General features: G+C 41.7%; 1 protein-coding gene across 7 annotated transcripts in view; it reads right to left on the bottom strand.

Moving 5' to 3' along the window:
• The window catches only part of PKP4 (plakophilin 4), a 76,488-nt gene that overhangs the window by 34,069 nt on the left and 14,615 nt on the right, over positions 1 to 27,804 (bottom strand). For 6 of the 7 annotated variants that reach the window (XM_085067228.1, XM_085067229.1, XM_085067232.1 and 3 more), the window contains exons 2-3: positions 16,289 to 16,422; positions 3,893 to 4,005 (exon numbers count right to left, since the gene is read on the bottom strand). In XM_085067228.1, the coding sequence (XP_084923354.1) occupies positions 3,893 to 4,005; positions 16,289 to 16,417 (242 nt within the window). In that variant the 5' untranslated portion in view covers positions 16,418 to 16,422. Of the gene's footprint in view, positions 1 to 3,892; positions 4,006 to 16,288; positions 16,423 to 27,804 lie in introns of those variants that run through there. The other variant, XM_085067234.1, reaches the window with a different exon arrangement.

Genomic DNA, 27,804 nt, shown 5'->3' with positions numbered 1-27,804 from the left:
CAGCAATGGGCTTTTCCCAGGGATCCAGGCTCACTGCTCAGGTGGATCTGCTAGCCAGACTCAAGTACCATACAGACTGAATGTGTTACTTTACTTACCCTTTGGCTTCCATTTTAAATATCTACATCAACAACACATTTACAACTATAATAAGTATGTATAAAACTTCGTGCAACTGTAAAGTCTTAGTATAGGGGGACTTCTCTAATAAAATGCCATATACTAAACTGTGAATTTGTATTGCACCTTACAAGCAACTGGAAACCAGGATAATCAGTATTTTGCTATTCCTGTTGAGACAGGTAAGCAGACATTTGCACAAATATTCTAATTAAATGAGGTAATTTTCAGTCTTCAACTTTTCTAACAGCTATCTTCTTGAATTCACCAATACAGTTGATTCTTCTACCCATTCTGCCAGACCCTGTACTGGAACCTCAGCAATCCTGTTCCGCCCCAAGAAATTAAGCAGCACTGCCACCAAAAACAGGTTGTCCTGGGACTCTTGTCTGTTTTCCAGCTGACCCTGGAAAGCACTAATACTCCGGGTGTGAATTCAGAAAGTGTCTGGAGTACTACACCTGGATGTGGTCACTCACACTGATGGAGGCTACTTCATTTCAACACCAAGGAGCAACTGAGACTCCCAAGCCAGCACAGCAGCAGCCAGGCTGGCCAGCTGGGCATGGGAACAAAGCACTGGGGGCAGCAGAACAGCCCTGTCTCCTCCAGCCTCATGCACAGCCAGCGCTGAGACTGCACCAGCAGGGCCAAGCCCCAGTGGCTGCCCACTGCCACACACAACAGAAGCATTACTGCAGGTCTCTGGCCTGTCTGAGTAACAGTACTTCATTGGGAAATGTGGAGAAAATAGACCACACTAGTGGCTACAAAGTGGTTTAATTTAACAATACCCAGAGGACCTAAGGCAGGCACATCATTACTCAGAGTGACTGTCTGAAGTGTTAAAATGTCCTTTATCAGTTCCATTCAAGCCTGAGGGGCTGGCATTCTGATGAGTCAGGAGTGCCATTTACACACTCATGTTGAAGTGTGTGTGACTGAGCTGCTGTTATCAATGCAGGACTGTACCATTGATAAGTACAAGGCCTCTGGTTTCCCACAACACTCAGCTTTCCTGAGTCACACACACAAGGTGACTGAGGAAAAGAACCAGACAGCTTGAGAGTGAGTCAATCAGTGTGTTCTGTACCACCAGGCTGACTGCTGACCGGTACACACTGCTATCCACCTGCTTCATCCACATCTGGCTGACTCTGGTACCCACGGCTAACCACCTGCATCACCACATGCTTCCACACATCTGGCTGACCCCTGGTACCCATGGCTATCCATCTCCATCACTGTGAGCTCCCACATATCTGGCAGCCCAGAACGGAACCAAACGGAGCCAGCTACATCACAGAGGGAATAGCAGCTGCGAGGCTGTTTGTCAGCATTGGAGGCTGAACCGCCCAGTGGCTTCTGCCAGAAACCTGTGTGTGCTACAGCATGAAATGAAAGCAAGAGGAGGCAAATGAAACCTCACACCAATTTCTCAGTCTGTGATCTTCAGTCTTGTAGTGTGTAACATGGGTAAAGCTTGATACTTACATGTGACACTAACTGTGTCATTTCAAGCTCTTAGGTTTGAAAATGTATGGGATGCCATGAAATATCTTAGAAGTACTGAGCACAATATCCAGTTATAAAAATTAATTATGAGGAGAAATAATTTTAACAGCAAGTAACTTACAGGTACACGAGAAAAAAACATATTGGGCTCCAGGGCTGCAGCTTATCAAATGCTTCCTTCTTCACCCATCACACTACAAGGGCTGCGGATTTGCAGATCAGCTCCCATTCTCATCCTCCACACACTCTTAGGAAAGTAGATCAGCTACTCCTCTGTGCTGCCTCCATTTACAGTGGGATAGTACAGGTGCAACCAGACTAACAAGCCTGATCTACAAGGTGCTGTGTTTGTTTTGCTTTGTCCGTATGTACAAAGCAACGTTCATTTCTTAGCCACCAGCAGCACCAGAAGGAACCATGCTGTGAGGTGGGAGGCTCTCAGGTACCCCCCAGGGGCTGACCAGTCCCACCATTGGCAGCAGAGCCACACTGGGGCCATGGCAGCAGTGGGTAGATTGGGGCACTGCTCTGGCCACTGAGAGCAGCAAATCCTCCAGCTGGACCTCTGACATTAAACAGTCACAAATGTTTTAACCACAATAAAGGAGATTAAAGCACTAGCTTTGAAACAAAAAAATTGTTGATATCCTCAGGGACAGAAAATTTGAACAAAGAATAAAAAAAAAAAGGCGTGCACCTCTTTAGTTCTGCTGGGTTTTTTAGGGTTTGTCACTGTTTTGTTAGGGGGGGTTGTTTTCTGGGTTTTTTAATATAAGACCATGCTGGCAACTCTTCCACCTGGCCAGGAGAGACATCACCTTGCCTCCTGTCTGAGTTCTCCCCATTTCTGAGAGCTGGTTGTCAGCTGTCCATGACCCATCTCTCAACACAGCATTCAGTTTTCCAAGCCTTTTCTCCATGCCCTCTCTGGATTTAATTTCTTGTCAGCCTTACCAAAACATTTGTGTCACCTCATTTGGGGAAACACAGATACATTTTCATGGTTCTAAATTTTGCTGATGTATTTGAGTCTTCTGTGAAACTGCTCTAGGAGATTGTTATCCCTTAAATCTTTCAAGAACTCTTCTAACTATCCTGGAAGCAACTGTCTATGAAGAAGTGAAAGCCTCTAATTTAAATACCAATTAACCAGTTTTCCCTAGCTTCTCACACATATTAAAAGGAATATCCACCCTACAGAGTAAGTAAAAGCACTAACCAAGAACACACACATGCCAGAACATATTGCCTAAACCACGCTTTAGCTCCATGTCCTTCGGTAAAAAAGGAGTGTAGCATCCCATTCTCATCTCAAGTAGTTTGATGTATAAAAACACTTGTGTTAGCTGATATGATGGATTTTTAAAAAAATGTCTCACATTTCTGAAGTTTTTGTATGAACAACTTTCCATTTAACTTGCAGAAATATTTATTATGACCACAGGGGGAAACATTTCAGAATGATACCCAAGTTTACTGCTGAACAAACACATAAACGAACATGATTTAAGGCAAGAAACACTAATGTTCATGGCACACTCTGTGTCCAAGCCAACAGGAACTCTGCTGGAATCTCAACTGCAGGTACAAATGATTCATAAAGGCACACATTATTATCAAGGGTTTTCAGATTCAATCATTTGATATGCTTGAGATGAGTGAGTGTCCAAACACATTCAGACTTACAAAGATGGCTAAGGAATTAAATAAGTAATCAGAATACTGGTTACGCTGAAATATTAACAAATGCTTTGGCATAGTTATGGTAATTTCATGGGAAATACATTAGGAATGTTTCATGCTATTTACATATGCCAATAACACACTTATAGCAAGATGTTCCCTGAAAACACATGTAGCAACAGATGGGGTTTCAGAAAAGCTGAATGAAATTAGATTGTTAATTCAGAAAAAATCTAGGAAAAAAAAATTGGATTACTGCATTTAACTAGCACTGTTACTTTGATTCAAATACATGTAAGTCTACTGTATTTCTCCTAGGTCGAATCTAAAAGGTAAAATTCAACAAACTTAAAGAGAAATTAAAGCTTCCCATACACTCTATTGAAAATGTAATCATTAGAGAGGCCTCTTGAAACTGTCCCATAACTCTTTACTGCAAATCTGCATTTTTTCAGTCCAGATATTTATAGAGGTGAATAGCTATCAATGAAAATATATGCATAGAGGACATAAGCATCACTAAAAAGCCTTTAACTTATGGGACAAATGAAAGTAAAGTCATCAAGACCTGTACCTTGTGCTGGCGATACTTGGTGACTCTGCTCCAAGCCTACATCTCTCTAGCTGATTAGCCACAATTTGCCTTTCCACTTCCAGTTCTCTGGTAAGTCTTTGAAATTGAAGCTCCTGAAATTTCAAAATAAAGAGAAAAGCATTCTTGATGTTAAAAAATGGGTGTGGGTTAACTCTGAAACAATCACTGATTCATCACAGTCATGTTTTGTGTTTTGACTCTTCCTTAGGGGAATAAACTATGAACGTGGAAATTTAACAGTTCTTTAAATCAGTGATTCATGCAAATATTGATTTATCACCTGTTACAGAAAGAAAAACATGTTTAAGCATTCTTGGGTTTTATTCCTCCTGCAATTCAAACTTTTATGTCTTCTTATGTTACCATAGTCTAACAAAATTAGTGACTAGAAAGTCAGTCTTCAATTTTATCTACAAACAAGGAAACTAGAAAATATCCTATCCTAACCTTTCCAATCCCAAACCTTCAAATCCTAAGGTATCCTACATTCTGACTGTAGTTGGAAACCTGAAGATTTATAATTTCAAACTGGCTGAGTTTAGAGAAGTGATATTTCACCTTTTCTGAGTTGAGCTTTTGTCATATTTCTTAGTCAAGGGCACCAAACTTCAGCCTTTGTAACAGGCTTTTGGAATGTAATGCTGTAATGTGGGAAATACCAGTGCTGCAGAGGATGGGTGTTATTGAAACCTGGAACCATTTTCTACAACACTCTGAAATCCACACTATGTCACATCAAGGGACATTGGAGATGTTTTTCTCCACAGTTAGCTTTTATTGACCAGAGAAAAGGATTCTATTGAGCAATTGCATTATTTTTCAAACCCATACTGTAAACCCTCTGAAGTTTACTTAAACTCTATAAAAACAGATGAACATCAATATTTAGCAATACGATGAAGCACGAAGCAAGTCTTATATACCGGTCAAGTACAACACAGAGCACTGTGACTTGAAAGCTCAAATTACTTATGTGGTTTTTCCCATGTGTGACTCGTGCAATGGTACTGCACAGAAGCTGCATGCAAGCCAGGGACAACAGCTCCTGCAAACTGCTCCTTCAAACCCCACATTCATACGGAACGAGCTGAACCACTTCCCCTTCATGAACCACTCTCCACTCCCTGCAGCTTGTGCCGCTTTTCAGTAAGATGAAGGGTGCTTCAGCAGTGTCCCACAGCTCTCTGCAGGGGCCTCTGCTCCCTGCTCCAGTCCCGAGGACTTCTACAGGGCACAGGAGACTTGGATTAACAGCAGGAGGCTCAGAGCAACAGTGTAGGGAAAAGCTTTTTGAAGAAGTTGAGATAAAGATTTTCTACCAACAACACAATGAGATTCCCTCCAAGAACCCCCCAAAAGGAGGGGTACCTAATTAGTACCTATGCCATCAGGCAGGCAGCTGAGGGCCAGGGCAAACAGCAGCTGCCCTGCTGCCAAAATGTCTAGATTAGACGACAAACCTGAAAAAGCTACTTCTGAAGGTCTGACCTGAGCCACCTACACCAAACTGGCAGTTATACACTCACAGCTGACTGCCCTTCCCAGATGATCCAAGGGATTGTGGACACTTCCAAACACTTCTGAGAACTCACTATCCAAACTGAATACACAAACCCAGAAAAAGTGGCCAGCATGAGTAGGTTTGCAGCCAGGACATGGAGTTCTCCCACCACTGCCCCAGGACACAAGCACTCACAAAGCTTTTCTACTATTGCTCTACTCAGAGAACATAGCAGAATATGCTGGAGTAATGGGAGGGAGCTGTGACTCTCAGCCTCCTCCTGGACACCCCTTCCATGATGGCTGGCATTGCTGTCAAGCCTCAGCATGAGAAAATCTTGGCACAGGGGCTGCTCAGATATGAAAGCGCATTTTGGACATATCCTAAATTTGGATTCTATTGAAAGTCGCTTTTAGACAGAATTTCATAGCTGAATTGTTTTAATCCTGAGACCTGATATGAAGAGTCTCATGGACACAATAACCCATGGACCAGCAGGAACCTCACAGGTCTGTCTAAACTAGAAAGCCTGGATAATACCCAAAGGTTTGTACGACACAGAGACACAGCTGTCACAGTATGACACCAGAGCTTGGCTCAACTCAGCTCCATGTTATATCACAACAGTCCACATGTACCAGTCAGCTCATTTGGACAGCCTGTCTTTTGGAGAGAAGATACTAAAATGCCTATTAAGCAAAGAATGTCAAAGAAATTTATAAAGTCAAAAAAAGTCAAAGATGTTTATAAATGATAATTTATTTTCCAATTCTAAGTCAGAACACAGATAATACATCCATCTAAAAGCTGATTTTCCAGATGGTCATTCACATGTTAGTGGGGAAAGCTCTGATTTAAAAAAAAATTCCATTCAGATGATGAAGCTCTTCAAGTTCTGGAGTAAACACTAGCAAGACTAGCTTCTTCCCAAGTAAATGATGCTGCATTAGACAGCGTGTAACAAACACAAACCGGCAAAATAAATAGTACTGTGCTGCTTGTTTGCAGAAATATAAAACATTTAGCCTATGTTTAAAGCTGTTTCCTGTTCTTTACTTTTAAACCAATATTTAAACAGCAATGTCATGGATGCAAACTGGGAATCTGAACCTATTGTTATTTATTGATCTTTTAATTAGATTAATAAAATAAAACATGCTGGCCATTAATTGCTTCCATTCAACCAATCTCTATTAATTTCCTCTTTTATTACAAATGGAGGCATTAATGAACACATTATTCTAGAAAACACCTTGTAGCATAACATCTCAAGTAATAAAGTTCCCATTCAAATAAAAATCCCTATTTTTTGCTGCACACTACAAAAACTCAAAGGCAGTTAAAATAGTAGCATACTTCTATTTTTCTTGAGGGTAGAAGATGTAAATGAAAAAAGTGGACAACAGAGCAATAAATTTTACTTCATTTATTTAAACTACATTTAAAAGCAAAACTCACTCATATTCTATCAGAAAAACTGTGCTAAGGAGAAATAAGAGAAAAAGCCACCAAGCCTTGTTTGGCCACTTCAGAGGCACTTGCACTGCTGAGTTGAGACCAACACCATCGGCTGTCTATTTACATTGTTCCTCACTTTATTTTGGTGTTGACCAGAAAGTCCACAAACCGCAGTGCACTGAACAGCAGAGGGGTGAGAGGCCTCCAACACATCTGCCAGCTTTAAATCAGTCTGATACTTTGGAAGATCTATGTGCTTTTGCAAGTGCAAGGACAGTAAGAAAAAAAAATCCAGCTCTATTTTCTAATCTGAGTACACTCTGGCATGTGCAGTCTGGGAGTCCAATGAAGCAGCAGTTTACAGACTTTGAAACGAGTGCTGACTTTTGTATGCCTTCTAAAATTTGATATCTGCAGCAGGTGATATGTCTTAAATACCTGCATAAATACAGAAGACGGATTGTTTTGGAGCTACCATCTTTTTTACAGCTAGAATGCCTCATGCTTTAAGACTTTTAGCTTAAATCATATTATTATTATAGAAAACTAAGTCCTAATCAACTCTAAATTGACCACTTTTCTATGTTATGCTTCCTTATAATGAAATTTTATACCACTCTGAGTGGACATACCCCCACAATGTGTATCTACGAGACAGCACACTAGTTCTAGCGGGAATCTGTTTCCCTATCCAGGTTCTCTGGGAGCAGTGGGAGAGCTCAATCCTCAAACAGGGTGCTCCCAGGACAGAGGAGCTGCTGTCCTAGGCACAAATCACAACTCAACAACTCCTATAGCACTGGCTACTGACAAAATGGCATTGCAGGATCAAATACAACTCTTAATAACCTTATTAGCATTTGCAGCAGAACATTTGTGAACATTTAGTATTTGTGGCAAGCACATATTAAAATCACAGACATAAAATTACAGAACACGCTGTCATGCTGCATGCCAAGGAGCAACCAAAGACAGAAACACTACACTGGCTTGGCCAGTAAAATAATTACTTTTATTCAAAATTATTCAACATACATTGAGGGAAAAACCCCAACCTGTAATTCTGTAAACCTCTTTTAACAGCAACTGCTTAATACCCTTATTAAATTGCAGGTTTTATGTCCATAACATAAAATTCCACTGCAAAGCCACAGACCATAATTCTTAACACGAAACTACAAAAAATGACAGCTTCAATCACAATTCCAGCTCCGGATCAGGAAGCACACACATGGGGCAAGAAAACAGCTCACTTTGCTAAGCAGTTATACCAACTGCAGGCACACAGGCTGCCATGGGTGAAAACCAGAAACCAGAACATTTTAGAGCTGTGTAATTTCCTTTTGGAGGCTGAAGCTTTCAGAGGAGGGCCAAACCTTGCGATGATGTTGTAGTGCTCTCACACCAGTGATCACCGGCCCTTTCTTGGCGAGCTCTGCATGCCCAGTGGAAATTTCACTCAAGATGACACTTCACTGCAGCAAAGTACAGACAAGGTCAATTACACCAATCTCGACAGATGAATAGTCTTTCCATGTGAAAGCTGAGTCTCTCTGAGAGGCTGGTGGCTCCAGGGCAAGGGACAACAATCACCAACACATTGTGCCAGGCTATTGCCAGCAAATATTTGAAAACAAGTAAGTAATGGGAATACTGTTTGCACAACTGACCATGAAGACTGACATTCTCCTGTTGCAGGCTTTGGATAATAAAAGAGAGTTTAGGCACAATTCTGTGCCTTCTATCTGCATCCTATCATGATACCACGTTGCAGATGCCCCTTTTTCATTTATGTTACTAAGGAACTTTTAACCCTTAGTAACATGGTTGAGAATGAGGAATCTACATTCACCACTCTGAAAAATAAAAATAATTTTCTTCCTGTCTTCTTGTGATTTCAACACCTCTGGAAAACTACAGACAACTTTAAACAACAGTGGTCCAGGTGGCTAGCAAAAGGTTTTCTAGTGACAGCTGTGCAAGAATCAGCAGCAATGGCGCCAACAGCGAAAAGAAGTCACAGACTCCTATGGAATGGTTTATGCCTGGCTAGCCAGACCCAGATTGGGCAGCTGGACATCAGAGGGAGACAATGCCTCTAATAAACAAAGGCGTCTCTTGCAACTTCTTGACTTGACCAGTTCTCAGTGGCTGCTGTGTCAGAAGACTGGGCTAGGACGGGCTGGTACTCCCAGCTGGAGTAATGCTGGGATTCATTATGTTGCTTCAAATGCCAAATGGCACTGTCTATGAAATATTATGAAGGTAATTGTAAGCTGAACTATGAAATGGGTTCTAATCACAAAAATGTTGTTTGTTGAACAATTGAGCTGAGCCTCTTTTAATAGCTCAAGTTGCTGATCTAAGAAAGTGTAGCCCACATTTGAGAAGAATATTTTTACCTTGCATTTACTATTTCTTATTCAGCTGCAACCACAGTGCAGAGCCACACAACTCTCATCACCTGAGAAAGTTCACACAGTGCTACAAAAAAGGCTAATATATTTTGGATATTTTCATGATACAAATGTGCAACAAAGAAGAGGACAAAAAAAAAAAGTTGATTTATGCCTTCCTTCATACTAACCTCTTATACTGATCTATTCAGAGTTCTCTGTTTCCACCTGCCTTAATGCAGAGCTAGATGAAGCAACTGACTACTTAAATCCACATCGAATACTCTATTTTCCAACATGGATGTCATACTGTAGTGACCCAATATTTTAATTCTCTACCAGAATCTATTGCAGAAAAAGCCTGTACTTCTAACTTAACATATCAGAGCAACGTTAATATTTTCTGTAAAAATTAAGTTTACTCACGCACACAACTGCATTTGCATGCTTTCAGTATCTCAGTATCTTCCAAAATAGAAGACAAAAGATTAAAAAAATGGACAGTGTAGAGGGAATCACAGATTACAGGATGTGAAATGACACAGCTACAATTACTGGCTGATCACACTTACTCTGTATTCAACAGCAGCAGACCATTAAAGCCCTTAATACTTTTACGCCTGCATTGTTCACTAGTCTGGTACAACAGTTTAGTGCTGCTCTAGCTGATGAGAGATCAAAATTTCAGCATTTTATAGAAAGCTTACTGTTGCCAGTGGCAGGAGGGAAGAATGGCACTGGAAGCATTCCCGGACTGCCTCTGTCACATCCTCTCTGGAAGCTTTATGACAATGCTTGGGCTGTTTAAGTCAGTGCTGGAGCTGAGGGTTCTGCTCTGCCAGCTGGGGACCAGGGCTCAGTCGCTGCTGAGCAGACAAGCTGGTAATCTAAACTAAGTGTGCTACAAAAGGTGTCAGTACTCCAGTATATTTCAGAGGCACCCACAGTGCCTCTTTTTCAACGGGAGTTTCTCCCCTGAAGCCTAACAGTACATGGGAGAAAGGAAATTAATTTCTAGGTCATCATATGGATAAAGGAGTACAGAGAATTTTGATTAAGGAAATGAGCTAGCCACTTCACCTGAGACAAGAGCAGCATAAATTTTGTCCTAGAATAAGACCTTTAGGAAGCTGACATCTCAGACTTGATTCACCAAACCTAAAAATGCTGGTAAACAGCAGAAACTCTAAATTTCAAAGTTCTGGAATTCAATAGGCAAGAGTGACCTGTGCAAGTGAACACAATATTAAGAGAGTCAGGAAAGAAACCCCAGTTCTTCCAGCCATTCACAAATTATGGACCAAGATTTTTGTTTAATTCATGCCAAACCTGGGAGTCCATTTAATGAAAAGTACTGCCTTCAGTTTAGAACTGCCACACATTTTATCACCTAACTGATCACTAGATGCATGCAAATCAGAATTTCAAAGTGAGACTGTGAAAAGTTTGTGCCCAATTACTGGAAGTGGATTTAGTAAGTCTCTTTTCAGGTATCTCCATGAAGTGACGTGCCTACACAGAATACTGAATGTACAGCACTATGTATATGAACTGTAAAGAAATCTCCAAGACTTAATATCAATAGTTGTCATTCTAGTAAAGGTGTTTTAACATGCAATAAAAAATAGGGAGAATGCATTCTTCCTTCCATTTCCATCTGAAAAATGTAGAGGTTTGCTCCCAAACCCAATAAAAAACCTCTCAAAAAAGATGTAAAAAATGTGTAATCAAACAATAATGAAGGACAAAAGAAAAATGCTCATTCTCTATTTATACTATATGGCTCAATACACTTACCTAAAAGGAAAAGATTATACTGAAGTCTTGAACAAACAACACTTCCAGAAAAACATGTAAGGAAACCCAACAGATGTATTATTATCCATTTGAAAGCATATCCAATTGTTCTTATTCTGTCACCTATTTGCTAAAAAACAGGTGAAAAGCTGCCCCTCCCTAAGTGTCACAAACAGCTAGACCAAAAAACAAACTAAAAAACCAGCCACTGCTGCAAGTGCTTCTGTCTTAGCAAAGACATTAAAATGAGCATATTCCAGTTACTTTTGAAAACTGCATCAATCAATGAGTGGCTTTTCCTGCAAGATCTTTTCTCTCAGTCCAAAACTGAGAGAAAGTACTGAAAAATAATGCACTAAGCAGGAAATTCACAATTCCAAATGATCCCATTTAATCTTGTCAATTCAGCAGCAGCTCTTTCCAAATCCAGCAGTGTACAGCTTGCATGTAGAGAATAGCAGTGATTCCACAAACCTATAAGGAGCCGTTGGCAATTAGCTATTCTACATTCCAACCCCCCCAAAAGTTACTGATAGCATGCTCCCCCTACAATTTTAACAAGCTACTATAATATAATGTAATATATATAATATATATATAATATATATAATATAAAATGAAAAAGTTATTTTAGTATGAAAATGCTCAATTAGCTTTTTACATAGATAAGAGACTCCCTACATAACACAACTAAGCTTCTATGCACATACTCCCCAGGATTCAGAAGTATAGATGTGTTTTAGTGCATTACTTTTATTTAAAACTTGTTTCAGAAGTTCTTAAGATACTTCTTTCCATGATAGTGTGGAAGCCTCATAACATTTTAGAAGTGAAATGTATGTTTTGAGGGAAAAAATCCCAACCCACCTTTAAAAGAAACACATAGAAAACAATCCCTTCCCCAAATAAAAAAAATGAACCACAATAAACCCAAAATACTCAAAACCCATCATCATATCCACTAAAAGATAAAAAATATGAAAATATGTTTCAGCTTTATTACAATCAGCTTTGAGACTTTCTTGCACTCAAAAAGGAATTCCTCTATTAGAATCACAGAATCATCAAGGTTTGAAAAGCCCTCCCAAACCATTAAGTCCAGCCTGTGCCAAATCCCTACCTTGTCATCAGCCCATAGCACTGAGTGCCACGTCCAGGTGGTCCCTGGACACCTCCAGGGATGGGGACTCCAACACCTCCCTGGGCAGCCCCTTCCAATACCTGACCACCCTTTCCATGGAGAAATCCCTCCTGGAATTCAACCTGAGCCTCCCGTGGCCCAGCCTGAGGCTGTTCCCTCTCCTCCTATCCCTGTTCCCTGAGAGCACAGCCTGACCCCCCCAGCTGTCCCCTCCTGTCAGCAGTTGTGCAGGGCCACAGGGTCCCCCAGAGCCTCCTCTTCTCCAGGCTGAGCTCCTTTCCAAGTTCCTTCAGCTGCTCCTGGGGCTCCAGCCCCTTCCCAGCTCCATTTCCTTCCCTGGACACACTCCAGCCCCACAAAGTCTTATACTGAGGTGCCCAAAACTGACCCCAGAACTGGAGATGCCTCAGCAGTGCCAGCATAGGGGACAGGCATTGCCCTAGTCCTGATGGCCACACAATTTTTGATAAGGGCTAAGTGACCTTGGCCTTCTTGCCAACTTGGGCTCATGTTCACCCAGTGTCACCAGGACCCCTGGGTACTTTCCCAGGCAGCTTTCCAGCCACTCTGCCCTCAGCCTGGAGCGATGCCTGGGGTTTTTGTGACCCAGGTGCATGACTCAGCACTTCAGCTCACTAAACCTCATCTAGTCATCCCTGGCCCATCAGTCCTCTGCAGAGCATTCCTGCCCTCCAGCAGACCAACACTCCTACTCAACCTGGTGTACTCTGCAAACTGAGGGTGCACTCGATCCCCGCATCTCAGTCACTGATATTGAACAGCACTGGCCCCAGTACTAAACCCTGGGGACACCACTGGTGACTGACCCCAGCTGGACGTAATTCGTTCACCACCACCCTCTGGGCCTGGCGATGCAGCCAGTTCTTATTCCAGCAAAGAGTGCACCTGTCCAAGCCATGGGCTGCCAGTTTCTCCAGGAGAATGTTGTGAGAGACAGTGTCAAAGGCTTTGCTAAAGTCCAGGTAGGCACATCCACAGCCTTCCCCTCATTCACTAGACAGGACACCTGGTCGTAAAAGGAGATCAGGTTGGTCAGACATGACCTGCCTTTCCAAAACCCCTGCTGGCTGGGCCTGATCCCCTGGTTGTCCTGTACGTGCTGTGTGACTGCACTCAAGATGATCTGTTCCATAATCTTCCTGGGCAACAAAGTCAGGCTGACAGACCTGCAATTCCCCAAATCCTCCTTCCAACTCTTCTTGTGGATGGGCATCACACTGGCGCCTTCAGTTATCTGGAACCTCCCACTGAGTCAGGATTGATGACAAATAATGGAGAGTGGCTTGGTGAGCTATTCTGCAACTCCCTCGGTGCCCTAGGGGAATCTCATCTGGCCTCATGGACTTGTGAGTGTCTCACTGACTCAACAGGCCACCAATTACTGATATAGCTCATACCAATATGATTCAGTCCCTCCCTGGTTGTGATGCAAAAGCACGCCCACCTCTGTACCCACGAACAGAGTAGCTCAGTCACATGACAGAACTGTCTCCCTGCCCAGCCAAAACTACTGGCAGTGGTGGCACTGTTGGAATTTATACTACTGAAAGATATTTTCACTTTTAAACAGAGCTTGAGCTTTGTCAGGAAAGCACAAAGTTGTAGTGATCTAAATTTCTTTGCATGTTACACCTGTTTTGCTCACGTTATTTCATAACACTATGACTGAATCAAAATGTTCCTTTCCTAAAATATGACCAAGGGAGATTGACCCAGCTGTCTGACACCTAACTCAATCAGACTGATCCAAGTTGATAGAATACACTACAGTTCGGTAAAATAGTTGCTTCAAACTGATCTGGGGTCATAGGAAAAGGAAACAAATGGAAAACTTATTTAGAAGCAGCTTGTAGGGTTCATCGGCTAATTAGCGCAATTTTTTATATAATCATAACTATCATGTTAGGGCTATGGTAGAAAGCTCAACAAAGTAATTCAATACATTTATCTATCTATCTTAGATCTAATGTAGTAGTTTTAAAAGTTTCTTTTAAGTTAAAACCTTGCCCAATCTGACAAGTAATAATAAAGGTTTTTCTTGATTGTGTTTCCACTACAGTGTTTCTGAAGTGCTTGGGTCAGGGTGTGGCAGGTCTATTTTACAAACACCGACCTTCTGCACCAAAGGAAACAACAAACAGTGTAGTAGTTTCTGTTCAAGCTTAATAAAGTAAAGAACTTCACTGGAAAATATTCTGTTCTGGGCTTTCTGCCACACAGGAAGGGTGTTGAACATGTCAGTGTCCATAATTATTATCAACATAAAAAATACCAGAAAGCAACAGTTCAGCTCTTAATTCTTTCATGTTATCACTTCCAAGAGTGAAGAACAATTTACATCTTCCTCTCCTCACTCATTTTATGTGTCTGTACATTTCTTAGTAAAGCTCCAGCTCTTAAGTTTGTGTAACACTAACAATCAATGACAATTTTAGTTTTTCTAGCTTTCATCAGAATTTAGTTATGTAATAGCCCATATATTTAATAGTCTTTTTATAAAGGGAAAGAGGAAGAAGTTTTAACCTCCTTTTAAAAAGAAAGAAATATTCCATTATAATTTTTTTTCTCTAGGACTAATAAAAAATAAAAACATTGCTTGAGCAGGCAAAGGAATGGTAACAAATGCCTTTACTGCATACTTGTGTATGAAGCTGTTTCAGACAGTGCAGCCCAAAGCACTCACTCAGTGTGATCCAGCACGGCTGCCATCCTGGGCAGGAAGATCCCTGCCTGGAGATCCCAGCTCTGACACTGCCACTCTGCTCACCAGCTCAGCCACTACCATGAGCATACTCTTTGTGCACTGCAACATGAAATGGACCAACTTAAAGCCACCACCAACACACCTTTAGCAAATGAATCCTAATGGCCATTTGTGATAGGCTAAGATGGCACAAGGCAAACTGATGTGAGAGGGGACTGAGGTACCTGTAACTCCTGGCTGTGAGTTCTCACCCTGCACACTGCAAATGTGAATATTAACATTGCTAAGAAATTTTTAGGGTTGCTGTTTTCATCTTACAAATCTCTCATATTACTTTTGAAACTATTAATTTAGGCACAAAAATAAAGATTCAAATTTCATCATCCTGCAGAAAATATTTGTTTAACAATAAAGTATTCTGGGTATGAAAACTGTTGATATCAAGAAGATATAATCTAATTCTCACCTTTTAAAAAGATATTAATATGGCCCAACATAAGAACTAATACATCAAGTGTTTGCATTCAGAGCTACCATCTTGAATCAAGTCCTGATTCATCTTAAAGGAAGTTCCATAACAGAGACAGCAAAGCAGGTTTATTCTGAAATTCAGATGTTACAATCACGTATTAAGTCAAGAAAGATGATCATTATTTCTCAGTATGATACAATGAAAGCCAAAGTGTCACTTCTCCCTTTATGTTCTTTAAATTTAAAAAGAAAAAAACCAAACAAACCAAAAACTTCAGCTAGAGTGTTTCCTTGTAGAACTGCAATTTTTCTCACTTGAATGATCTCTACAAATTTAGGCTGAATCTGATTGCAAATGCAATTTTATTTTTCCTATAGAAACGATCGCTTTTGATACACACCCATAAATGTGCTGCGGATTTAAAAACATTAGTACGTTGGTATTGATAACTGAAACCAAACTCAGAGTTTAAAGCCCATATTTCAGTAAAATACAATTAATGATACCCTATCTGTATTTGCAGGACTTTGTAGGACTGAACACTTTGCTTTGAAGGGTTTACAAGGACTGATTTCAGTGTTGCATCAATTCTACACTAGCTTTTCTTCTTTTTTCAACACTAAACCTGCATTTCCAGTCTGACTCACAACAGCCGTGCAGACATTCCAAGGGATACAGAATACCAGAAGGATGCTTCTGTTTAATGCAGGTAACTGAACCCTTTATGTTTCAATTCTAAAACTGATACACAAAATATACTACAGTGACACTGGGTCACACACACTAGAAACAAACAGCGATGGTTGCTCCAGCAATGCAGTAAGATACAGGGGTTAACTCCACATGCACTCTGAGCTGATAAATCGCTGAAAACAAGGCACATACCTGCTCCTTCACAGAAGCTAAAATGGTTGTGGCAGTAGTCTCTGGTTCCATGCCTGGACCTGTGGAAGTCTCCTGCGCTGTCTGTGGCAGCCCCTCCTCCACCATTGGGCTCTGCTCAGGGGCTGGCATTTTGCCTGCAATAACAAGATTTTAAGATAGTTTACATTTTCAGCCAGTGATGTTTAAAATCTAAGTTTTCAGGATTATAAATTATCTTTTTTTTTCTGGAAGCTTTCCAAACTTAAATACATTAACAGAGAACTTTGCATTACAAATCTCAATTTATGTTGTGTGACTGCTTCACCTTCACAAAGGTGAAGAATTACCTAGACAACTTGAGGGTCAGGTAGGAGCAAGTAGGCAGCATGATGCTTCAGGATTATTTTAAAAACACTATTTTGTGGTTACTAAAACTAGCAAAATTCAAGATGCATGAAAAATACTAGTGTTAACCATCAAGAACACCCAGGATCAGTACAAGTTTACCACACGCAGTTTTCAGCACAGAACTACAAAGTAACAGCAGAATGCTCTGCTGTCAGGAACAAACCATGGAAGAGACTAATTATGGTAATAAAAGCTTAATGGGAGCAATGCTTCTAATGCTCTTTTTGCAAAAGAGGAAATTAAAATGCTGAAGTTAAAGCAATTGCCCTGGGCTACGGATAGTGTGGAAGGGACTGACAGGATTAGTGTTCAAGAATCCCAAAATGTGTTATTGCAGAGGCAGCAGAATAACAGTTCTAATCCATGGAAAAAAGCAATTAATTTGTTCAATTATCAAAGTCACTATTAACTAATATTACATAGTTACAAAGTGTATTCAATGCTTTGAAAGTAGCAAGTAGGTGGCATTCACAAAGCTTCTACACAGATACCACACTTTAATTTCCTTCAGAAAATAAAGCTTGTGAGGTCTAATGTTTAAAGTAGTCCATATTTCATTTTAGATTTTCAGAACAAACTCACTCAATATTCCTAGTGCAGACAAACAAGAACAGATTCCTTCCCTGTTCCATTCATTACACAGAGTGAGGAGTTGCTTAGGCTGCAAATGGGCTCCAAGGCTAGGAACAGACCTGTGAGACCCCTCAGTCCAGAGCTGTATTAGCCATGAGCATCTGAATGAGCACAGAGCTGGGCACACACTGCTCTGAAGAGACAGGACAATCCACAGGATCAGTGCACACCTGTGCTGCAGAGCTGAATGCTTCTGTTGGGGTTGGAAGGGGACTGGAGCTGACCCTGGAGGGATCGCTCCTGGGAATGCCAGCCTCTCGGGAGGTTTCAGCCCTCGCACCTGTATGCAGAGCCCAGGCAAATGCAAAGCACTGTGTTGTCAGAGAGGTGCTGTGCTGCTATGGGCAGGGCGAGGTGATGGTGTAAGAACAAGTGCTTTTGTTCTGCTCTGTGCACAGCAGCACATGGGCTGTGAGAGGAATGGCTCCTGTTCAGGTCCACGAGCTCTCCAAGTGCTAGCAGGGGGTTTTTATTAACCACTCTGTTCTGGTCTGCTAAAGGAGCTGGTGACAGAGTTCACGTGCAGTTTCACATCAGCCACCGAGGGAATCAAACAGTTTCAGGGAAACTCAAGTAAAATGAGTGATCACAGGCAGTGGAGCAGTCATGGGGGTAACCTGTGCTGCAGGAGCCTGATCACCCACCTGCAAATGGTGAAAGAAAAGCTGCTTCCCAAACGTATCAGAGCAGGAGCCAACTCAGACTCAGCAGGCAGGACTTCTCCTCCCCTCAGCACCTTGCAGGTGAAGCACAGGGAGGCTGTCCCATACCCTGAGATGAGCCTGTACAAAAAGCACAGTCTCACCAAACATCCACATCACGTTTATATTCTGGAACAAGTTAAAAGAAACTGCGCAAATCCAGCGCTGCCAGGTTTCTGGTGTCAGGACTGTGCAGTGACACCTGAGTATGCTGGCCTAGCCACACCAAGAGCCGCTCCCCTTCACTTCCCTCTCAGAAGACACGGGACACCCCTTCCTTCCCCACGGACACAGGTCTCCCCCTCACCTCCCCTTCCTTCCCCATACACACGGGTCTCCCCTCACCTTCCCTGCCCACAGATACAGCCCTGTAATGATGACACCACACTGTCGTACTCATCTCCAAGCCCTACAGCCCATGGTGAGTGTTCCTTCCCCTCCCAGCACAGCCAGGGCACCCCAGGGCCGGGCAAGGCCCGCCCTGCTGCCCCATGGAGGCTCCGCAGGGATTCTTGTGCTCAGCCTGAACTCCAGGCCTGTGGGTTTGCCTGGCTGCAGAAGACCATGGTGAGCTCTGCAGCTGCAACAGAATTTACTCTCGACAAATAACGTGACATTAGATTCTATTTGGCTTCCAAGGTGCCACACATGAATAACCAGACATACCTGGCTATTTTTGAAACACTATTTTTACTGGTTTCCCCATGCAGATACAAAGGCTGCCACGCTGAGCCTGTCACAAGCTGCATGTTCACAGGTGCACACCTAAAGCTTCAAGGACCCTATTTCTACAGAACCCATTAAACAGCAATTAAGCAAGCAGAATAAAAAACCGACCTCTAACAGTTGTATAATAGGACTTTGAACAGTTAAATGCACAACTTAATGTTTTAGAAAATAAGAACGGTTTCTTTAAAGTTTTATTTCTAAAAATCAACTATTTAATCAAGCTGTAAGAACCCAAAGAAGCAGAGAATACATGTCACAATTATGAATACGTCATACCTGATTGTTGATATCACTTCCCAGAGCTCTTTTAAGACTATAACTCAGTGTTTCAGGTTTCTAAATGACCCGACAAATTTGCAAGCATATCAAGTAATAAAACAATCCAATCAAGCCTATCCTTCATTTAGAAACATTGCTAAGCAATCAAAAGGACACATCTCAAAAACTCTCACAAGTTACACAGGTGTTTCTCTCCAAAGGGGACTGCTTGCTGGTCCATGCATCCCACTGTGCCTCCACCCACACATAACAGGGCAGTCAGTGCCTGCTGTAGTTTTGGATTTCCAAGAGAGAAGTACAAAATACAGGACAATAATAAAGCCAAGCTTTTAAGTAATAGATAAAACAGTATAGAATTCTCAATTATGCAGTTGTGGATGTTTGCAGCTTTAAATCAATTAACGATTTAGATGTGTTGTGGTTTAACCTGGTGGGCATTTCAGTCCCACAGAGCCTTTCACTCATGCCCTTCTTCCCATGGGACGGGGAGATAATAGAAGGGTAAAAGTGCAAAAACTCCTGAGTTGAGATAAAAGCAGTGTAATAGAGAAAGCGAAAGCTGCATTGCAAGCAAGGCAAAGCAAGAAATTGATTCCCCACTTTCCCTGGGCAGGGAGGTGTCCAGCTATCCAGCAGGGCTCCAGCACGTGTGGCTGGGAAAGGCAAATGGCACCACTCCAAAGGTCCCCCTCCCTCCTCCTTCCCCCAGCTGCTACTGCTGCGCACAATGCCTGTGCCTCTCCCTTGCTGGCTGCAGGGCAGGTGAGGGGCAGCACAGCCCCTGAGTGCTGCTCAGCACGGAGTGATACAGCCTTGCACTACCAGCTCTGCATTGGGCACAAGTCCCAGACACAGCCCCTTACCAGCTCTGTGAAAAAACACTAACTGCATCCCAGCCAAAGCCAGTACAGTGTGCCATCATGGTCATACTTCTCCATTACATACTGGAAACTACATTTCCAGTTCTTCCCAAAGGTCCAACTACAGTTTACAATAGATAAGTTATGTCTTAAAACACTGAAATCACTGCAGTATTTATTCCATCAAACAAAAGAGATTTTTTAATTTTCTTTAAGACATAAGAGATAGCAAAGCACCTTTTTTTGCTACTTACTTTAAAAAAAGCACTTGATTTTTTTCAAGCTTCTGTGATGTGCCACAAAACCAAAAATATCCTATATTCCACAAAAATGCAGTGCTGATTCCTTGTAAGTGATCACTTTCAAAGTATATTGTCTAAATGAATGGTTAAAACTGGACCAACTAAAAACCACAAAAATATAATGAGCATAGCAGTGAGACAATCTCAGTTTGTCTTTTCCATAGTTTTCTCTCTCTTCTCACCCCAATACTGTGAATAACTTCTCAGCCTATCTATAGTAAATTTCTGTAACAAACCAGTCCAGAAAACAACCCTCTGAGCTGGCTGGAAGGCGTGCTAATTCATTGGAACAGAAAATATAGCCAGTACTGAGTATCTAATAAAAACATCCAGATGAACGCCAATCAAATTAATTATTAGTGAAGGTGTCAGTGTTAAATGTATCTCAGTGTTAAGAGATGTAATCAGAGACCCACACATCTTCACATAGGCAGTTGTTTTAACTGCTGTTCCTTCAATTAACACATTTCTTGGCAAAGTTACCAATTTCCTAATCTTGATTTCAACATTAGATAACTGTTGGCTCTGATCCTACAAACACTTAGGTACGCACTTGAGCTGATAAACAAGCCTGCTCATCCACTCCCCCCATCCTGCCAGGCCCATGGGCTCAGGTGACAGGGCAGGAGAGGAAGGATTCAGGAGAAGCTCTCCAGGGTCCAGTCCCCACACACCACCACACCTCTGCCTTGGGATGCTGCTCGAGGAAAGGAACTCACAAAGTCAGGCCAGGTTCTCATCCTCACCTTATGGGAACCGGAAATCGCAAAAGCGGGTTTTGTGAGAACCTTAAAATCTGACATGAGAAAGAAGTTGAGAGGAGTTAATTAAAAACCTTATTTCTTCCTTACAAAAGACTGGGATTTATCTGCTCAAGATACTCCCTGGATTTGTGCTACTCACTTGTTTGTGTATGGATAACTGATTCATTAGCAACTCGATTCATTAGCAACTAGAAAACTAGCAACCAGATTTCATCCCTCAAAAAATTAGGTTCATCATTATTTTGCCTGCCTCTGGTGTCATGGCCAAACAGTCAGAGGTCACCCAGAACAGGAGACTGCTCCTACATCTTTCCCAGACTGTCCAAACACTCATCCCCCACAGCCTTATCCTGCAGTTTCCTAGGTCCTGCCCCGGGCTGCTCACTGCAAGCCTTGGGCACAAGTGGATCAGGCAACACACAGTACCATCAGAAATGCACCTTAACGCTTCACTGTATTCCGGCTCTTTTAATTCTCAAACTGCTCCCGCACATTGAAGATCTAGAATCTCTGTAGCCACAATGAAAACTCCAAAAATGTATTTTATTGTTTATAGCTCTGTTCAATGTATTTCAGCACACCCCACTACATCTTAAAATCACTGAACATCAAAGTTTACATGCTAAATTCTCTCCTATAGCAAAAGATACATGAGAACTAGAAGATTTAAATGTCCTGGGATGATCTTTTGGTGGATGTTGCAGAACTGTGGATTTGTGCATGGTGTAGATGGCGCTAATGTAGCTCAAGAGTAAAATGTGAGAGGCTTGGAAACCTGGAGGACAGCGAGAATTTGCCGTGCATTTCAGTCTCTGATAAATATCACGTCTTTCAATCACTTAGATATTTTTTCAGGAAAATACTTAAATATTTCATCATGCAGCATAAGTCCAAGAAAATTCTTAACACTTACTCTGAATTTTCAAATTCTCTATTTAGAAGCAGAGGCCAAAAGCAGTGACAACCTAGCTCCAGGCTGGCACATCCAGATCAAGTGTGCAAGGGAAGACAAAGCTGTTCAATTTGAAGCCTCCAGTTTGAAATACACTAACAGAATTTTGAGAGCTTTCCCATCCTCTCTGCCACGGAGACTCACCAAATGGTTTCATGAAACCATGCAATAAATCACAGCAGAGCATACCAAGCCACCATAAAGACTCAGCTTTCCATCCAGTGAGGGTTTGGCAGGGACCATCACCTTAGGCAATTGGTGGGATTTGCTTGAGCAAACCCCACATAAACAGCCCCATAACTGCCCCTTCAGAGGATACTGCTGGCTCCCCTGTCCTCACCCTGCTCTGTTCATATGGCTCATGCAAGAAATGACTCCTAGAGCCTCCCAGCTGCTCTCCTCCCACCCCCAGCACCCCAGCACTGGGCCAGGCACAGTCACTAGTTGGCTCCAGCAGCAGGCCAGTCTCAGCTCTCACACTGCTCTCAACACACAGGCAGGGAACATGGGAAATACTTTCTTTCATTTCTGATCAACTGGTCAAACAGCTGCAAAGCCAGCAGCTGAGTGAGTTCATCTGACACAGCCATCCTTTTGGGGATGACATGGGGGTATATTTTTCTGAGCCAGCTGATCTTGCAGCTAAGTAATCACTGACAGAAGGAAGGAAGAACATACAACTGAAAAGCAGAGAAGAAATATGAGAAATCACTAAACCCAGTGTAGTAAACCATGCTTTAAATTTTCATTCTCATCAGTCTCCACTCCCCACTCTTCAGTGGTCATCCTGTTATTTTCTTAAGGCATATCCAGTCAGCTTTGCCAGTAATAAATAATCCCACTTCTTTTACTGCAGGACCAAGAAAAAACCAGAGCTTTGCAGGATCAATGCCATACAGAAGTGGTGCTTTTTTACAACTTCCTAATTCCTTCCCTTTGTACTCCTCATGCCTTCCTTATATTGGTTATTCTTCCAAGTTTGCTTCTTACCTGTGTTCCCTGTTTCTGAGCCTCCCACTGCTGACCAGCAGCCAGCAAAAACAGTCACCAGCACAATTCATGCTGAAGAGGTAATACAATTCTTACCAACTCTTTCAGCTAGGATAGGATAGGATTTATTTCATGAGGGCAACATGAGAAAAACAATGGGCAACATCTGATCACTGAAAATCCTCGTATTTATCTAGCTACAAGGTTAACTCAAGCAACAAGAGTAAATCATCAAGGACATTAGACAAATACCCATTAGTACAGAAGGAAAAAGCTCCTGTAAGCTAAAATCAACTTGCTGAAACACCAACGTGCTACACTAAGAGCAAAAAGGCACATCTCAGCTCTTGGACAAAGACTCTGCCCTTCTCATCCTTTACAGTGTCCATGGAAAGTCAAAAACCTGAACAAGATGTACTACATGTCTAGTTTTTAAAGGGAGACACGTTTAAAATGTATCTGTTTTCAAGTTCTTTCAAAGCTGTCAATACGCTTCCAGGTAGAAGCAGCTCCCATTGGTTCCATTGTGCTGCAAGGCCAGAGTGCTGCTCACTTGTGAACCAGGAAGGGATTCACATGCTCAAGTTTCCTGCAACCAAGACACGTTCTGAACCAAGACATGTTCTGCTTTCTGTCTGCCAGCCTGCAGAATGTGTTTGGAAGGAGAGGCAGCAGATGACAACTTACCCACTTGCAAAGATGATGCAAGCAACTAAAAATGGATTCTGTGAAAGATGGCTCCCATGTTTACATAAAAAACAGGGCTTGAAATTTCCAGATGCAGTACGTGAAGATACTCCAAACATAACACTACAGGCTCTGTGCTCACTGTGCTCAGAGATATGTTTTCTTTATGGACATTAGTAGTGCACAAGTTCATAAGGACTTAAGAATGAAACCAGGAAAAGAAATAATGTTACCTGATGACAACATGGAAGAAACTGACTTCAGTAATGGCAGGATAAAAACCACCTGCACAGTTGTGAAGACTGAGTCCCATAGTGAAAAAGGAAACCTACACACACCTCACCCATCGCCTTAGAAATGTAGGAGATGTGTTTAACTGACTTACCACTAAATTTAGCCTCTCCCTCACCCCTTTTTCCTTATGGGATATATTTTTTCCACTTTTCTTTTTTGGTTTTTACTTAAATACATGCAGGTTCCAAAAGCATTTGGTGCTATGTCCTTTAAAAAAATCTTAAAATTTATTACCCTGGCTTTTCAATAAACATATTTTTGTTACAGTTCCTAGGAAAAGACAGTCTTTTTTTTTTCTTGGCTGATAGCTACATACTTCAACCCCACTCCAGTGAGCAGGCAAGATTCTACATCGACAAATATCCAGTTGTAACATGCTCATGAGAGTAATACTTTTTATAGCTTTCAAACTAACCATTCACCAGAAGGTACACACAGGTACATCAAGACAGGTACAGCAAGACAATAATTTTGAATAAAGCCGTATTTATAACCACATCATTCAAGGCCTGAGGCACTGTCTGTAACTCACCTGAAGACCCTCTGTCATCTGAAGGATGTCGGAGAGCATTTACACTTTGTATGAAGTACCAGAAGCTAAATGGCAATAAACAGTTGTCAGTAGTTTAAGTCAACAAGGCTCCATGACTTATAAGAAACAAGAGATCCCAAATCTGAACCTTTCCTTTGGGCCATCCCATGTCTGTGTTTCTCCATTCTGGCAAGGTATCCAAGTCCACTGTCATTGCATGCAGCTTCACGAGAGCACAGTGTTCAAAGCCAGCTCTGAAGACTAGCAAACAGGCAGATTGATCTTGAGGGATAAAGTTCAGTCTCTCTTCTACTGCAGACTGAGGTGGAGGAGGGACATGCAGCATCACAGAGGGATTTTAGGTTTTCCAAACAGACTGTCAGGTGACAAGGACATTCATCAACTATTCATCCAACCACATGTAGAAGGATGAATTATCAATTTGGTGTTGGAATAGACTCAATGTAGGTATGAAGTAATTCAGAATTAATATCACAGAAAAACATAACTTGCAAACTGTGACAGCTGAGCACCTGTGGCACAGGCATGCTGACAGCACTGCTGGCCTGCACCCCAGCTCCAAACCAATACCTGCTCCATCTCCCACCTGAAAACTCCTACAAACAAGCAAATGGCAGATAAAATGATAATAGCTCATTATGTAAGTACAGGTATAACCACTACCAACCACAATAATGGCTGCAGCTGCTATTCAATTTCTGCTTGTATTTTCTCCTAGCAAAATTATTGCCAAAGTGTGACTCTCTGTTATTGCTAGAGATAATGCTCACTACCTGCAGGCAGACGTGCGTCAGCTGGAAGTATTATCAGCCCAAATCTAGGTTATCTGCCTTTATAAAAGTATGCTTCTCAATTTTGTCATACAGTATATTTGAAAAAGAAATCATTACACAAAAAATTTACTCAATTATAAACATTATCAGCTACAATCCTCATTATAAAAGACAGCTGGAGAGTTACGGACTTCCACAGCTCCCCCTGTTTGACCAATGTCAGTTTTTGAGGGATGTGTATAATGTGTATCCCTGAGATGGTCTGGAGCTGGACACTACCAACCCCAGTCGTATCCTGCCTTTAGAAACCAACCAGCTGTGAGCAGCAATTCCCCTTGGGCAGCTGTGTGTTCACTGACAGCACAGTCTCCACATCTGCAGGGAGAGCTGTAGCTCAGGAACGACTGACCAACCAGCAGCAGCTTAACTGTGTTTGGCAGGGACAACAAACCAACTATGATGAAACACCTGCTTTTACTCAGGATACATTTACAAGTTCTTCAATGCTACCTATGGATGTTCCTGCTCAAATGTCTACTACAGATATGTCAAATTCTTGCATACCATCAACATAGATGGAGGAATACCACTGTTCTCCAGTAAATATGGCTATGGATTAGCAAAAGGTTTTACTAAAATGAAGTTTTATCAATTACTAAACTGCAGTTTACTCTTCCTTTTGCCCTGAAATAGAACTGCACAGCAAAACTGTTTGCTGCCAAGAACACTCTACCTGCATTTAAGCAAATGAAGCTCTCTCCTCTTCCGTTCTCCAAGCTAGAAGCCAAAAAACCCAGTTGAATGTAGAAGCAAACTACATGAATTAGACAACAAGCATCTGGCTTTTAAGGCCACGATTACCAATACTTCCATCAGTTCTCCAGTCTCCCAAAGGCTGGTATTGTTTTTCTGAGGTGTATTTCACTTTGTTCACCCTTCAAAAAGTACTGGTAGTAGGACTACACATAACTCTACTCTATAGAGAATTTAGTATTTCTACTAATACTTTTTGAAGAGATAAAGAGTTGTGAACACCAACATTTACAAATGATGTCACAATTAGAGGAGATCAAGGACATCTGAGTAATTTGAGGAAAACTACAGAGAAAGGTGAATGAGCCAATGTTGATGAACACAAAATCACATGAACTGCTCCCATCCAAGTGACCCATATGCCTTCCTGTAGCAATGGTAGTTGACAGAAACAAAGCTACAAAATTAGGCAGACTCAGATTAAAGTGTCTGGCTAGGCAGGGAGACCTTGTGCAGAAGTGCCAGAGGGGAAAAAGGTCAGGTCAATGGTACATTAAATAATGTCAATAATTGTAACCACACTTCAAAACAGACATCCACAGTGCAAAATGTAGGTAATTCAGCATACAGCAACAAAAAAATTCAGAGGGACAGAAAACTATATATTGAAGGAATTAAGTGTGGAAATGGTCAAGAAACAAAACAAATATTGAATGTAAGCAAATGGTTCAGGTTCTTTGCTGATGCTCAGTTAAAACAAGGAGAAACTTTCAGAACAGCATTCACAGACTTCCTGCTGTGTGGCAGAACTGCATCTTTACGCAGCACTATAAGATCCTAAGATGTGATTTTCTTCTCACAGTGGAAAAGATTTCTTCCTGTAAAATCTGCTAAAGGCATGCAATTTTGTCATGAGACGGCAACATTTTGCATCAAAGTTTACCAGTTGGAGATGCAATTTAGATAGCTTTCCTGCCTCAGTTTCTGAAAGACTGAAAGCGTGACTCAAATGGATTTTAAAAGCTAACATCAAAGGAATCTCAAACACTGGTCACAAAAACATCAGTCTTACTTCTACCTTTTAATTCCCTGCCCCAAATTCTAGTCACATGCTAATTCCTGAGCAGTAGAAACCATGAACACCAAAACCAGTAATGGGCACTAGAACTTCAAGTGTTAAGAAACATGTGGGTTTGTTATACCAAATCTACCTAACTTTGTTCTATGACAAGAGCACTAGAAAAACATATATTGTGTAAAGTCTTGACACTGCCAAGTGGCTTTGTGTGATGCAAACAAGAAAGCCCAGGTGAGTAAAAGAGAGGGCAACTCTTTAGATAGATGAAACCAAAGCAGCAGTTGATTGTTCACTTGCATGGAAAGGCAGCATGGAAAGGCTCTGTCACAGCTGTTCCCAGGCTGCTGGGATAGCAGCAGGAGCTGCCACCTCTGAGCATTCCGTAGTGGATGGCTGGGACAAGGGACACACAAAGCCTAAAGTCATGGGTCAGCACAAAGAGGTCAGGAACTACAGGAGAATCCAGCTTAAAATAAACACCAAGCTCAAAAGCAGCTGATCCCAACTCACACCAAATGGTGAAGTTTGCTCATCAACCTCAGCAATACCTGACTTTGTATAACTCCCACACATCACCCTGCCTCACCCACACTCCAGGTGATTCAGGTGACACAAAGGAACAAGCATCAAAGCAGTTACAAACTCAGTACAGAAGACAACAAGCAAAACAACAGCTCTGAGGAAAACAGAAAGCTGGGATGCCCATAATCAAAGCATTTTCCTGCGGCAAAGAAAAGAGAGGGAAAAGAAAGAAAAAAGATACCTCACTAAATCCCTCCTG

This window comes from Lichenostomus cassidix, chromosome 7 (assembly GCF_008360975.1).
Source record: "Lichenostomus cassidix isolate B80296 chromosome 7, HeHo_3.0, whole genome shotgun sequence".
Taxonomy (NCBI): domain Eukaryota; kingdom Metazoa; phylum Chordata; class Aves; order Passeriformes; family Meliphagidae; genus Lichenostomus; species Lichenostomus cassidix.
Note: the sequence above shows the minus strand (reverse complement) of the source record. Positions and strands in the feature narration are given on the sequence as shown.